The 12,357-nt window shown below is 46.6% G+C and overlaps 1 protein-coding gene across 13 annotated transcripts in view; it reads left to right on the top strand.

Moving 5' to 3' along the window:
• BCL11A (BCL11 transcription factor A) overlaps positions 1 to 12,357 on the top strand; it is a 95,674-nt gene that overhangs the window by 71,054 nt on the left and 12,263 nt on the right. For 9 of the 13 annotated variants that reach the window (XM_037143453.2, XM_037143457.2, XM_037143459.2 and 6 more), the window contains one exon: positions 8,711 to 8,812. The exons of the other annotated variants lie outside the window; for them this stretch is intronic. In XM_037143453.2, coding sequence (XP_036999348.1) covers positions 8,711 to 8,812 — 102 coding nt within the window. The remainder of the gene's footprint in view (positions 1 to 8,710; positions 8,813 to 12,357) is intronic. 13 annotated transcript variants of the gene reach the window in all.

Below are 12,357 nucleotides of genomic sequence, written 5' to 3'. Positions count from 1 at the left end.
GCCAGGCCTGCCCTCACAGCATCTGTAGGATGTTCCTAAGAACTTGCACATCATGGCTGGAGAGGTGAGGACGACACCTTACGTCACCCACCCCACAGGATTGCGGTGGTGCCAGAATGTGAGGAAGAGGCTTTGGGGAGCAGCAGGTCGAGCCTCTCACAGAGGCCAGGACATACTTACTTCCTCAGGAAGGGCCAGGCTTGGAGGCCCCGCAGAGCCTTCCTGAGGCTGCCCAGACTCCTGGGCCCTTCGCTGTGGACGGTCGCACAGACCGTTCGTTCTGGGAAATGAGAGCAGGAAACTCTGCAGCTCACGGGGTGGCAGGGCCACCTGGGTCTGCTCCGGTCCTCCCACCACGCCTCCCCGTCTCTGTCACTCCAGCAGCACCCGTGTCCCCGCCTGGCCGACGGCCTTCCACAGCACCAAGAACACCTGAAAATATCAAGGGTCTTTTTATAAGGGTTGAGCTTGGTTCTCTGAAGCTTGTTTTGCTATTTTCTTGAGACTGATGAAAACAGTGAGAGAGAGGCATTAATTACGTTTGTTGGGAGTGGACGCTGATAAAAAGGCTGGGGGTGGCCTCTTCGGAGGAATTTGGGAGTCGCGTGTTCTGTTGGCTTTGATAGACAAGTTCTTCGCTGCCCTGAGTGGTGTTATCAGAATTAAACGTTTGCTAAAGCAAATGGTCAGTCTCAGGGGATCCGTTGACAGTGCTCATTCCACAGGCATCTAATAATACTTAAATCAGGAGACGCTCGTGTGGTTTTCAAAGCTTCCCAGGTGTCCAGGACTATGATTCTCCACCCTTCTCTTCATTTCTCAGGTAGGGTACAGAGGCGTGTGTGGAGTCTTTGAACATTTGTGTGAGGCTGGACAATTCGGGTGAAAAACCCCATCCTGGCCAGCTTTTTTCATCCCTCACCTCTTCTTCTAACCACAAAGGTGCTTCAAGTTGAGCCCCACCTGAAGAAAGCCCAATACACTCAAAAATCGCACCCATGGAAACTGGTAAATTAGAGGGTGATTTTTCACATTACAGAAAGATTGTTAACTTTTCAAAAGGTTTCGCCACAGGGTTTCTTTAAATAGTGAGCTCCCCCACTGAATTTAAAGTGTTTGTTTACAGATCATTAACTACTTGACAGAGAGGTTGGGGAGGGGGTGGAGGAAGAAGCTCTTAAAAGGTAAACTGTTAGAAGCCCTGCCAATTTTCGATGAGCCTGGAAGGGCGATGAAACATCTCTGAAATCACGTCAGTTAGCCAACGAGATTCACTTTATAGACACCCATTTTACACACGACTTTCCAGGAACCCTTCACGTTGGTGGAGGGCAAGGACCTCATGACACAGGCTCCCTGGTTTGAGGTGGCCGGGTTGGAACTTAGCTTTTCTTCGAGTCCAGCACGTACCTTCATGAGCAGTGGGTGTCGGGCTCTGGCACGAGGCCAAGCTCCGCCACTGGCCTTCGGGCATGAGCAGCAGACACCTTTCCCCTTGACATTTAGCCCAAGTTTGTGGGAAGTTTCTTCCTGGTTCTCTCTGACCTTCGGCCTTTTTGGCTCAGGACCCACTTAGGTTTGTTTCCTCCTCGATGCTCAGACAGGTGAGCTGTGTAAGATGGTACCTGAAATCCACTACCAGGTTTACACTCTGAATCTAAGAATGAACATGGGGGCAGACCCCGGCGCACAGGGGTCTGTAGGTCCCTCCTAACCTCTGCAAGTTCGCAAGGGGGCACAGGCCCATCTGGGCCAGCTTCTGGAATGGCCCATAGTAGGTCTCTTAACTTCGTCCAAGTCTCTTGACCTCAATCTGGTCCCAAGGAGATTGCAGCTGGTGTGGGGAACAGAAAAGAGAAGTCATTCACCTCAGCCAGTCTTCTCTTTTTAAAGATGAGAAAACTTAGGGTCAGAATGGGGAAGAGATTTACTCAAGGTCACGAACAGCCCGTGAGTGGCAGAGTTGGGGCTGAAGAACTGGGTTCCTGCGCCAGCAGTCTCTCTAGAGGAATGAGTCCTTTACATCCTAAAGGAAGAGAAGAATCTGGAGATTGAGGTTCAGCAGGACTCATCAGGGAATGCATTGGGCAAGGACATCTTTAAAAGTAGTTCCCCAATTCCCTCCCCTCCAATAACCTGAAAACTAACTCAGGTAGAGGCAAGCCTGTGCACAGAGGCACACTTCATCATACACAAAGAAAATCCTGAAATAAAGACTCAGCAGCAGTAAGGTGACCATCCTCTGTGCCCCCCCAACACACACTCTCAAGGAGAAGAGAAGAAGGAAGAGGGAGATTTTGGAGGGAAGGTCAAGTTGAAGAGACAAAGCAGTATGGGAAAAATCTCCACATTTCTTGCACAGTCATTTGTTGAAAATGTGTTAGCAAGTATAAGCCCATCTTAAACTTGCAATGATACATCTGAAATAGATTATGTAAGCCAGGGAGGCAGGATCGCAAAGAAGAGCATGGCTATCAACACTCGTTTGTCTGACTCAGAGGGATAATAAAACACAGTGAATTGCGCCTTTGGATGCCCCCATTCGTCAGGGGAAGAAAACTGAGGTGGAGGAAAACCACGCAGGACAGACGAACTTTCATAGAGTTTCACGAGAGTCCACATGGCTGTGTCCCTGATTTTAAGAAAAACTTGGTATTTGAAACTAGCAGCTGTGACAGCTGAAGATGTCACAGAAGTCCTCAGAGGGCCAAGTAGATGGCCACATCCTCTGTTGTCAACCAAATGAATCAATGCACAATATTTTGATTTAAAAGTCACTACCTGTTGGGCCCCACTTGCTTTGTGCGCAGTTTGGGCTCTGCTTCTCTCTGGGCATCCATAGCTGTGTTTTCTGTTGTCAAGAAAGTCCTTCCTCTTGACTGTCCAGGTCTGGTTCCTAAGTTACCACGTCTCTAAATCCACCTCCTTCTTTTCCAAATGGAAGTAATTTTTCTTCCTTTGAATTGGCTCAGTGGTTTATCTGTACCTCTCTGGTGACACACTTTCTACATTGGAGCAGAGAGAGTTCTGTCCAGGCCTTGTCGTCTCTTCTAGATGAAGACTCCTGTAGTTTGGGTTTCCCTGGCGCTAACCACAGAGGCTGACCCAGTGCTTTGGGCAGTAAGGCATTTGGTAAATCATTGTTGAATGTGTATGCATGAAAGAATGAATGAATGGAATTTATCCTGGGTACATATGTTTTGCATAGTAAAGTACACAGTTAAACAAAGAAAAAAAAACTGTCTTAAGACAATTTGTCTTTCTATGCAGCTGCCCTTCCAGTCTCCTCAATAAGTTCCTACCATTCTAAGGCAAACGTGTAATGTGTAATAAAAATTTATCTAATTCACGATCAAGTGAAAATACTTTGGGCCTAGAGCCAAAGAATATTATTGGAGTGAACTTTTTTCAACACTCTAAATTTAACCAGCTGGAATTCTTTTTTTAAGTAGCATCCTATTCAACCTTTTGAAATGAAGGATTTGCCTTTTAGTGGGAAATCTGCATTTCGACACAAAGATGGAACACAATGTCTCTGGCTTAGTTATTCTTCAGAAAAGCAAGCTCTTTTTTTTTTTTTTGTGAATTATATGCTTTGCTTATGTTAAAGACACAGATTGCAGAAAATTTTGTTTAGGCCTGACAGATTGGTGGCGTGCATTTTTTGCATTTTTATAGATAAAGGGGCATGAAAGATGTGGTCTCTCCATCCCTCCCTTCCTAGAGTGAATGTGTAGGGTGAGAACTCTTGCGGTGAGGTCAGTAACGTGTTGTGCAGATGATGAAGGCTCCGAAAGGACAGAATTGGCCAAAAGAGAAAACGAGTGGTTGATGAAATTAAAGTCACTAATGAAGTAAGTACCAAGGAATACAAGAACCATGGCCAAGTTTTCAGTGCAGAAATTCTGTAGCGTGGCATCTGTAGAATTCTTTCTTGCTTTCATCTGTACAGGATGCACTTTTTAAAGAGCATCACGATTTGGTAAAACCTTAGCTAGTAAGAGGCAGGGATGGAAAAAAATGCTCATGGGAATGTTTATGTGTAGGACAAAAGGGAAAGTGATTTTGATTACATTGGGAGGTTGATTGAGGAGTCCGTTAGCAGTGATAAAGCCGGCACATGCTCAGTTGAGACTGACCCCACTCAAGGTGCAGGCATAGCTTGTACGTGCTCTCTAGGATGCTGGTGAGTCACTGCATCTGACAAAGGAGAGCTGTCATCATCCATTGTAAACTGAGGGTCAAAAGCTAGAAAGATGTTCAGTGAATTTGCTTTTGGTTAAAGAAGCCTCTCGCCCAGACTGGTGGCACTGTTGTTATTTTTGTGACTTGGATCCAGTGATGTTGCTTGAACTGGAATTGGTTCTTTCAGGGAACTTGACCAACCCTCAGGATGCGTTTTAAGTGCAGTCTAGAAGTTAGTTCCTGGCTGGGTGGGGAGAAGACTTGAGAATCTTGGAGCTGGAAGGGGTGGTAATGGTCCTTTATTCTGGCATGTCCCCAGAGCAGAGATCCCTCTCTATTATGGTGGGTTGGCATCCTTCTCTTCTTGAAGATCTGGGGTGGAAAGGAGGTCACGGCTTCAGAAGGTAGCCATTCCTCTTGGGGACAGCTTGACTTCTTTTGTGCCCTGTCTCATTGTAAAAGCAAGGAAGTTATTTTTTAAAAAAAGCTTAAGAAAAAATATGTGTATGTACACATACATTTTAGTGAAGAGCAATCCTCTGTATGTCTCTGTACTCCTAGAGAGGTCTGGGGCTTTAATGCCTGGTGAAAGCTGGGCACACAGGGCAGTCGTTAGTGTGTCGGAAATGATGCCTCGTGCTTCACTGTTTGGGCACATTTGTAGGTGAGCAGTATTACTTGGTGATTAGCGGACAGTCATGTAGCTGTATTACACACCCAGCGATTAATTTCAGAAATGAATAGTATGCCAGTAGTAAAGGGATCTTGGAGATGTTCTCGAGGAAACCTAAAACTTGATTTAGTAACTTAAATTCCAGGGACATCCAACGGGGCTTATAGAGCTGTGCATCGAAAGTTGGGACTCGGTGTATACAGAAATGTACAGGGACCAAAGTGTAACATGGAATCAAAATCCTACCCAATTCATCGCATATTTTTACTGATACCTGAAAGAAATTCCCTATCGTTATCCAGCCATAAGGAAAACCCTGCAGCCTGACAGTGCACGAGGCAGTTCTGAGGCCCCGAGTGGATATGCTGCGTCCGAAGAAACCTTGATGAAACCTCGATTTCACCAGAGGAGTCAAGGCATTTGAAAGGTTGATTCAGAAGAGAGCCATGCCACCTCTGAGAGCCCAGGCAGGGGAACCAGGAGTCCAGTTCTCGTTCCGTCCGTGCAGGAGCCATAGCTTCCAACATTTCAGCTTTTACAGAAGCGGTGGGGACGCCACCTGATGTTGTCTTATGCAAAGAGCATTCCCTGCTTGCTGGAGAGAGCCAGGGCCTCTTGCTTGGGCTGGTCAACCCAGGGAGGTGATTCCCAGACAGCAGGGACAGAGCCTCCCAGCCCATGGGTCTCTGCCAGAGCTTCCAGCTTCCATGCGTCCTTTTACCCAGAGATGGGGCCTGTTACGCTGAGTTGTGTGTGTGAATCACCTGGAGGGCTTTCTAAACGCAGAATGCTGCCCCCTGACCCTGAACCCTGTTTCTGATTCAGTAGGTCTGAGGTGGGGCCTGAGAATGTGCACTTCCAACGAGTTCCAGGTGTTGCTGATGCTGGGCCTGGGTCTGTGCTTTGAGAACCTCTGCCCTAAGAGTACCACCAAGGACACACAGAGAGCATAGCTGGACCACCCACTAGTCAGCTGCCCAAGCCCACCTCTGCCTGGGGAGAACGACAGTGCAGGTGGGACAAGAGCCTTCAGTCAGGGGTGGCCTGGGAAGGCAGAGCTGCACTTTGAGGGTGATGCTTAGAAGCATTAATTGTGAAGTTTTACTCTGCCTAAACTGTGATGAAATAATTTAAAGCATCATAGCAAGAAGTTAAACCTTAGGGAGGCTATTAACAGTTTAGCATGTCTGGTTCCTGTGGGAATGTTGGTGCCCCTTGCCCAGGAGAGCGCTGTGGCCGTGATGTTCAGTGGGGAGGCGGCAGAGTCAGCTGGGCTTCCCCGCTGCCTGCGCTCGGGCACTTCCTGGAGGAAGAGAAACTCCAGTGTGAGTTTGTCTGACAAAGACAAGGTCAGCGGCTCAGTAGGGTGACAGGAATGGCTTGTTTCTCTGCAGCTGGCTAACTCTACAGGGGAAGCAGAGGTAGAGGGTGGAAGCAGTGGGGGTGAGCCGAGAGTCGCAAGAAGCAGATCAGGTGTTATTGTCCAGTTCTAAAACTGACTCAGTTCACTAGGACCCTTTGAAAGGCCTACGCAACACCTTTGGGCTGCACTGTCGCCCAAGGGGTCACAAGAGGTTGTCTCTCCTAATGGGTCAGGAGAAGGAGAGCCTTCCTCACTGGCCCTTGGTAGTGAAGACCAGGGCAGGAACGGCAGAGGGAGGATATAGATGGACATCCCAGGAGAGAGCACTGGATGAGGAGTCGGGGGCTGGGCTGATTCTCATCTTCGCTTCGTGGCGCCAGTATAACCGTGGGCCAGTCACTTAGTTTCTCAGGGTCTTAGTTTTCCCATCTGTAACATGAAGGCATGGATTCGATGATCTCTCAGGCTTTTTACAACTCAGAAAATCCACACCACACCAAACCGAACCGAACCAAACCATGGTGCCAGATCCTCAGCACTCTCTGTGATGAGCCTTCACGGCGTCGCGTGGCCTGGTGCTGTGGAGAACAGGGCCACTGGGCTTGTGGGCAGGTTTGCTAACCTGAGGATGTGCAGCGGTCAGGCCTGGTTTAGGTTAACAGTTCCCCCCTTTCTTGCTAGAGGCCTCTTGAGTCACCTCAGGGTGTCTTCCCAGAGTGAGTGGTGGGGAATTTGAAATTAGACTCTCCCTAACTTCCCTACAAGGTTCAGGTACGTTGGTGCTTTCATGCTGGGGTCACAGAGATACCTCGGTTGTGCAGATCGCCTAAGAAAGTCTCGTTTACACACAGTTATTAAATAGCCGAGGTAAGAACAAGTGGAAAAATGAGTTCTCAGATTTCTCATCGAAAAACACTATGACAAAATCTGTGGTTAATTCTACCCTACATTCTCAATGCATTCAACACAAACAGTCAAATGGAGACATACTTATTTTTTTTGAGTCCGGTCTTCCTACTTTTGCTGGCTCATTTTGCGGCATTTATTTTGTTTGGGGTCGGAGGGGAAGACATGCCTCTATAGGTGGTCTTGGGCTGGGTGGAGCTTCCACAGGAGGCTCCTTTCGCAGCCCTGGTGACAACAGACTTCTGCTGTCTTGCCTGTGGAAGAGCTTCCATGAGCCCCATGACATTGTTAGCCACCAGGTCCTCATGAAGGGAAACCTTGCGCCGCCTGCCTGGGCTCTTCTGGGTGATGTGATCTGTGTAAGGAGAATAGAGTGTATATTACACGTGAGACCTGCTGTCCTGGAGTCCAACAACACTCACTTTTAAGTGCTCTTAATAGTAAGCTAGTGAAGAACCCACTCTGTTTACTCACCATCAAAGTCTGTTTTTCTTCTCTCCTGCCTCCCCCAACCATCACAAACGCCAAACCTCTAGAACACACCGAGCGCCGCCTGCTCCATTTGCCCTCTGTTCTGTCTGAGGGCTGACCTCTGCAGGCCTGGTTAGCTCAAGGTGCACTTGGAAAAGCTGGGAACTCACCACATCCACCATAGAATCCCCAGGTTGCACAAACCAAATGTTTCCTTTCTCACAAAAATTCTAGTGCTAGAAATGCTTGATTTACTGCTAGATTTATGTTTTATTAGCGAGAGAAGTCATTTTTCCTCATCAGAGTGCAACAAGGTACAGTAGAATGGAGAAGGTCAGCCGCCTTTTCTAGGTTCCTCTATATTGGAAAATTGGTTCTCTTCTCCCATCATTTAATGGGAGGATTCCTCACTCATGGTGAGTATTGGCCAAAGTTATTTTAACTTCAGAAGTCTAACCTCTGTTCTCCACTGCTTTGCGCCTGTGTGGGGCACTCTACTGATAGAGAAGCCTGGAGTGCGGCCCGACTTAGGCCTGATGTGCCTGCGGTCTCCCTGTCATTGAAGGTGCTGTCATAACTACAGCCTGGTCAGAGTGGGCAGTGGGACTGTGTTCCAAGAAGGAATGATTTATGAATCTACTTGTTTCCTATTAGTGTGTTGTTTTTGTTTGGGCTTGTCTTTAAAGTAAAGTAAATGTATGCATGTGAACCAGCCTTGCAGATAAATCCCCCATTTTACCAGCCTGTGGTAATACCATAATATTACCAATTTCCCCTTCCTGTTTTCACATCTTGTTGCAAAACAATCATCAAGCAGTAACCAACAAGCAAATGAATGAAAGAACCACCCCCCCATACCTACAAAAGCCCCCATAATAAAAGAACAGAATTCTTTCTTTCCTTTCGTCAAAAAGACCAAAATTAACAATAAAACAAAACTGTGGGAAATAAGTCATCACTATTCTTTGGATACAGGTGCTGGGCCTGCTAACTATCTGCAAGGCTGTTGTAATGATGTTAATTTATTTGAATGGAATTGAAATGTGATATCCGGTGGCTTACGGTGCACATTGTTCATAGCTTTAGTGCTTGATTTTGGGTTTCTTCCACAGATAAACTGCTGCACTGGAGGGGCCTCTCCTCCCCTCGTTCTGCACACGGAGCTCTAATCCCCACGCCCGGGATGAGTGCAGAATATGCCCCGCAGGGTATTTGTAAGTTGAGCATCATTTCTTCTACAAATGTTCATGTGTATAGAGATGAGAGTTTCTGGAAATTACCCTGACTTTTTTAAATACTGAAAGGAGTTACTTCCAAAATAGACTGGCATCCGCAAATGTATTATTCCATTACTCACTTGGCACCCAGTCCACCATTCCACTCAGTCTCTCCCTCCCCTTTTTTCTTTTCTTCCACACTGAGGACACGAGGGAGCGCAGAGCAGCCTGTCCCTGCGGGGCTCCCGCCCAGGGTCTTGCCTGGCTCTGTGGCTGCTGACTGTGTATGTCTGCGTGGTCAGAGTCCATTTTCTTGCTGGACAGTCACTCCCATGGCCTCATTTAAGACTTCGAATTATTCCAGGGCATCCATTTTTAGCAGAGGCCGGAACCAAAGGGAGTCAGTTTAGAGTTACTCCGAAGTTATTTTCATGCATGTTATATATGCATTTACATGTGTATTTAAAATGGTATATTTTTATATATATATGTGGTGCATTATATATGTGCATACATATGTAATTTCTACTCATTTTTCTCTTAGTTTTAAGGAAAATTCATAGGACTGTGGCTAAAATGCAAAGATACAACCACAACCACCACCACTACCACCACCATTACTAGTACCACCATCACCGTCACCACCACCACCTCAACCACCACTACCACCATCACCACCACCATCACCACCATCACCACCACCACCACCACCATCACCACCACCACCACCACCACTGCTTATTCAAGTGAAATTTCATAGTGGAGACCTTTTTATGAAATTTAGATTTGTGTCTTTATAAAAATGTTTTTGGAAAATATTGTTTCTGAGGGTCACACGGCTTGCTTCTCTATGTGGGAATAAATGATATGAGTCATGCAGGGCTAAAAAGGTGGGTGGGGGCTGATTCTACCCCAAACACATGAAAAAGCAGCTTTAAGAAAAAAACTAGTGTGAATATATTTTTATTTTGAAAGTAAATGAAAAGTAACCTGTTGTGGAAAGAAAAAAAAAAGGCGAGTGTCATAGGAGAGAATACCAAAGAACAAGATGCGGGAGTCGAGGCTACAAAAGGGGCCTGGATTTTAGATGGGAGGCAAACTGACCCGTGAACGGGGTCTGCAGCAGGCGTGCTCCCTGAGACCAGGCCGACAGCCAGTTGTTTATTTTTGTTAACTCTTAGGTCATCCTAGGAAACAAAGATTTATCGAGTGACTTTCATGAGCCCTTGGGTCCTGAGGGTTGGGTGGTGCAGGGGCTAAAGTCACCTCCTCTGGTCCCCCCCAACCCCCTACCCCGTCCCCTCCACACCAAACTTGGCCTAAGCCTGCTTAGGTGACAGATTGCAGATTTAGGAGGTTGGACTCATGATTTCGAGTCCCTACATGCTGACTAAGTCCTGGGTGGGGAGAGTGCTTCTTGTTTGGCTGGGGGTGCCTGGGGCCCCACACTTGGCTGTGGGAACAGAGCCACCCTTGGAGGGAAGAGGGAGGTGGGGAAGTAGGGCAGTAGAGACAAGGGTGGAGCTGAGCGGCCAAGGGCTGCTGGCCTGGGGATCAGTTTACTTCTCTCTCTTCCACTGATCCTCCTGAGGGTAGGGAGTTTGATCTGAGGGGTGGGAAAGTAGGAGCCTCATGTGGAACCCCTGTGTTCCCTGCAAAGGGAGGGCGCCCGGTTTGCTGGAGCCCCTGCTGGCAGGACCAGTTTAGGAGTGACCAGAACAAGGTATGTGGAAATGGATTGTGGGGCTCCGGAAAGCTCTAGAGCCAAGCTGGCCTCCACCCCATTCAGCGGCCTTCACCAGGATTTCAGACCACTCAGCATTTCTCTTGAGGCCTCCCTTCTGGTGGGTGCAGTCATGGTCCTTAAAACAGCCCCCTTTGGTCTTCCTCTAACCCAGCTTCCCCTTGGCTTGAAGTAAGACCTGGATTCTAGACTCCAACTCCCCCCCACCCCCACCCCCAGGTGCCTTCTGGGTGTGTAACGGGGTTAGTCATCAAGCTAGGTAACCAGTCAAGCCTGGTAGTAATGAAAATTCACATTCATGTTGGATCTGATAGTTTACAGAGGGCTTTTATTCGAGCCTCACGATTCTTTAAGGTATTGTTTTTATGCTCGTTTTATAGATAGGAAACCTAAGGCTCAGAGAAATTAAATGACTGTCCCAGAGCCACAAACTAATACATCACAGAGCCCAGGGTCCAGCATCAGATCTCCTTGATTTTTTAAGTCCCAAGGCTTTGAACATGTGACTTTTTAATCACCTGACAAACTAGAAATGGGGTCATTCCTTCCCATACGATAAAGTGAAATAAAATAAAAGCCAGTAGGTGAGCTAATAGCACATTTGAACCATTTTGATGCCTCGAGTTCCTGTGTTTGGGGCCAGGTCTCAGCTTATTGCTCTAAATCAAAACAAGCCCTGTGATTGCCCAATGAGGCTCTCAAATTGAGAAGTTGATTTTCATCAGAGTAAATGAAGAATATTATTATATTTTACAAGTCAATAAATCAATGTAGCCCTAATTTTGCCACGCAGGAAATCAATTCTGGTCTTTCTAAACCATCAAAGATGTTATGAACAAAGTAATTTCACAAATTATGGCAAGCAACACATTTATTGATGACTGCAGTTTAGGAATTTAGAATCTGTGAGCACTGTAATATAATATGGTACCCTGGCATGAGCTGAGTGAATACAGATTATATGGGGAAACTGTAATGCATCATTTGCTATTAGTGGACTGGTAATAATTACCAGTTTCAAAGCAGCTCTTTCCATGTAATCTTTGGTCTCAATCGTAACAGCCCTTCTCATTGACATTATGATTACACTGGCTGCCCTCACGGTCCAGAATATCTAGTTGATGGGAACACTAAAACTCGATAGTGAAAACTGTATGTTGTGTGCTCATTAGAAGATGAAATGGCCTTTTCTCTGACCTGATGTATGGGAGAGAGGGGAGGGTAACAGCACAGTGTTCACGTTCTGTGGCGTGATTATGTGGGCTCCGAAAACAAAATTTTAGGGAGCTCAGAGCAGCAAAATAGAACGGACTTTTCTCAGCTAAGCCAAGTGTACAGACGAGGTCCTCAAGGAAGCGCTCTGCAGATCTCAGCATTTATCAACGGCCATCCATGTTCATGGCAATGGGTCCAGCGCTGGGTTTCAACAGAATATTTATAAGGTGAAATATGATTTTAAGGCATTTGGAGTGATGAAAGTGTTAAGGACTTGCTTCAGCTGCAAACCACCTTTTTCACTCACCCGATTCAGATTGTCAGGCTAAATGTATGATAATGACACAGAGTCCTAGACAGGCAAAGGAGAAAGCCATGGAGGGTCACCGCAGTTGGAACCAGATAGTTTTTTCCTGCCTATTTAGGACCCAAGTAAAAAAATATATGAAAATACTCTCAGTGATGCTTTCTATTTCCTTTGGAAGAGAGGAGGCAAACAAAAATAGGCAGATAATGTGATACTAATGTCAGCATTTTCTTTCAAAATCTTTCTGCCTTTTTTTCCCCCTCCGAATTAGGCAAA

This window comes from Artibeus jamaicensis, unplaced genomic scaffold (assembly GCF_021234435.1).
Source record: "Artibeus jamaicensis isolate MK-2021 breed Jamaican fruit bat unplaced genomic scaffold, CSHL_Jam_final contig_465, whole genome shotgun sequence".
Lineage (NCBI taxonomy): Eukaryota > Metazoa > Chordata > Mammalia > Chiroptera > Phyllostomidae > Artibeus > Artibeus jamaicensis.
This window is presented reverse-complemented; position numbering and strand designations above follow the sequence as displayed.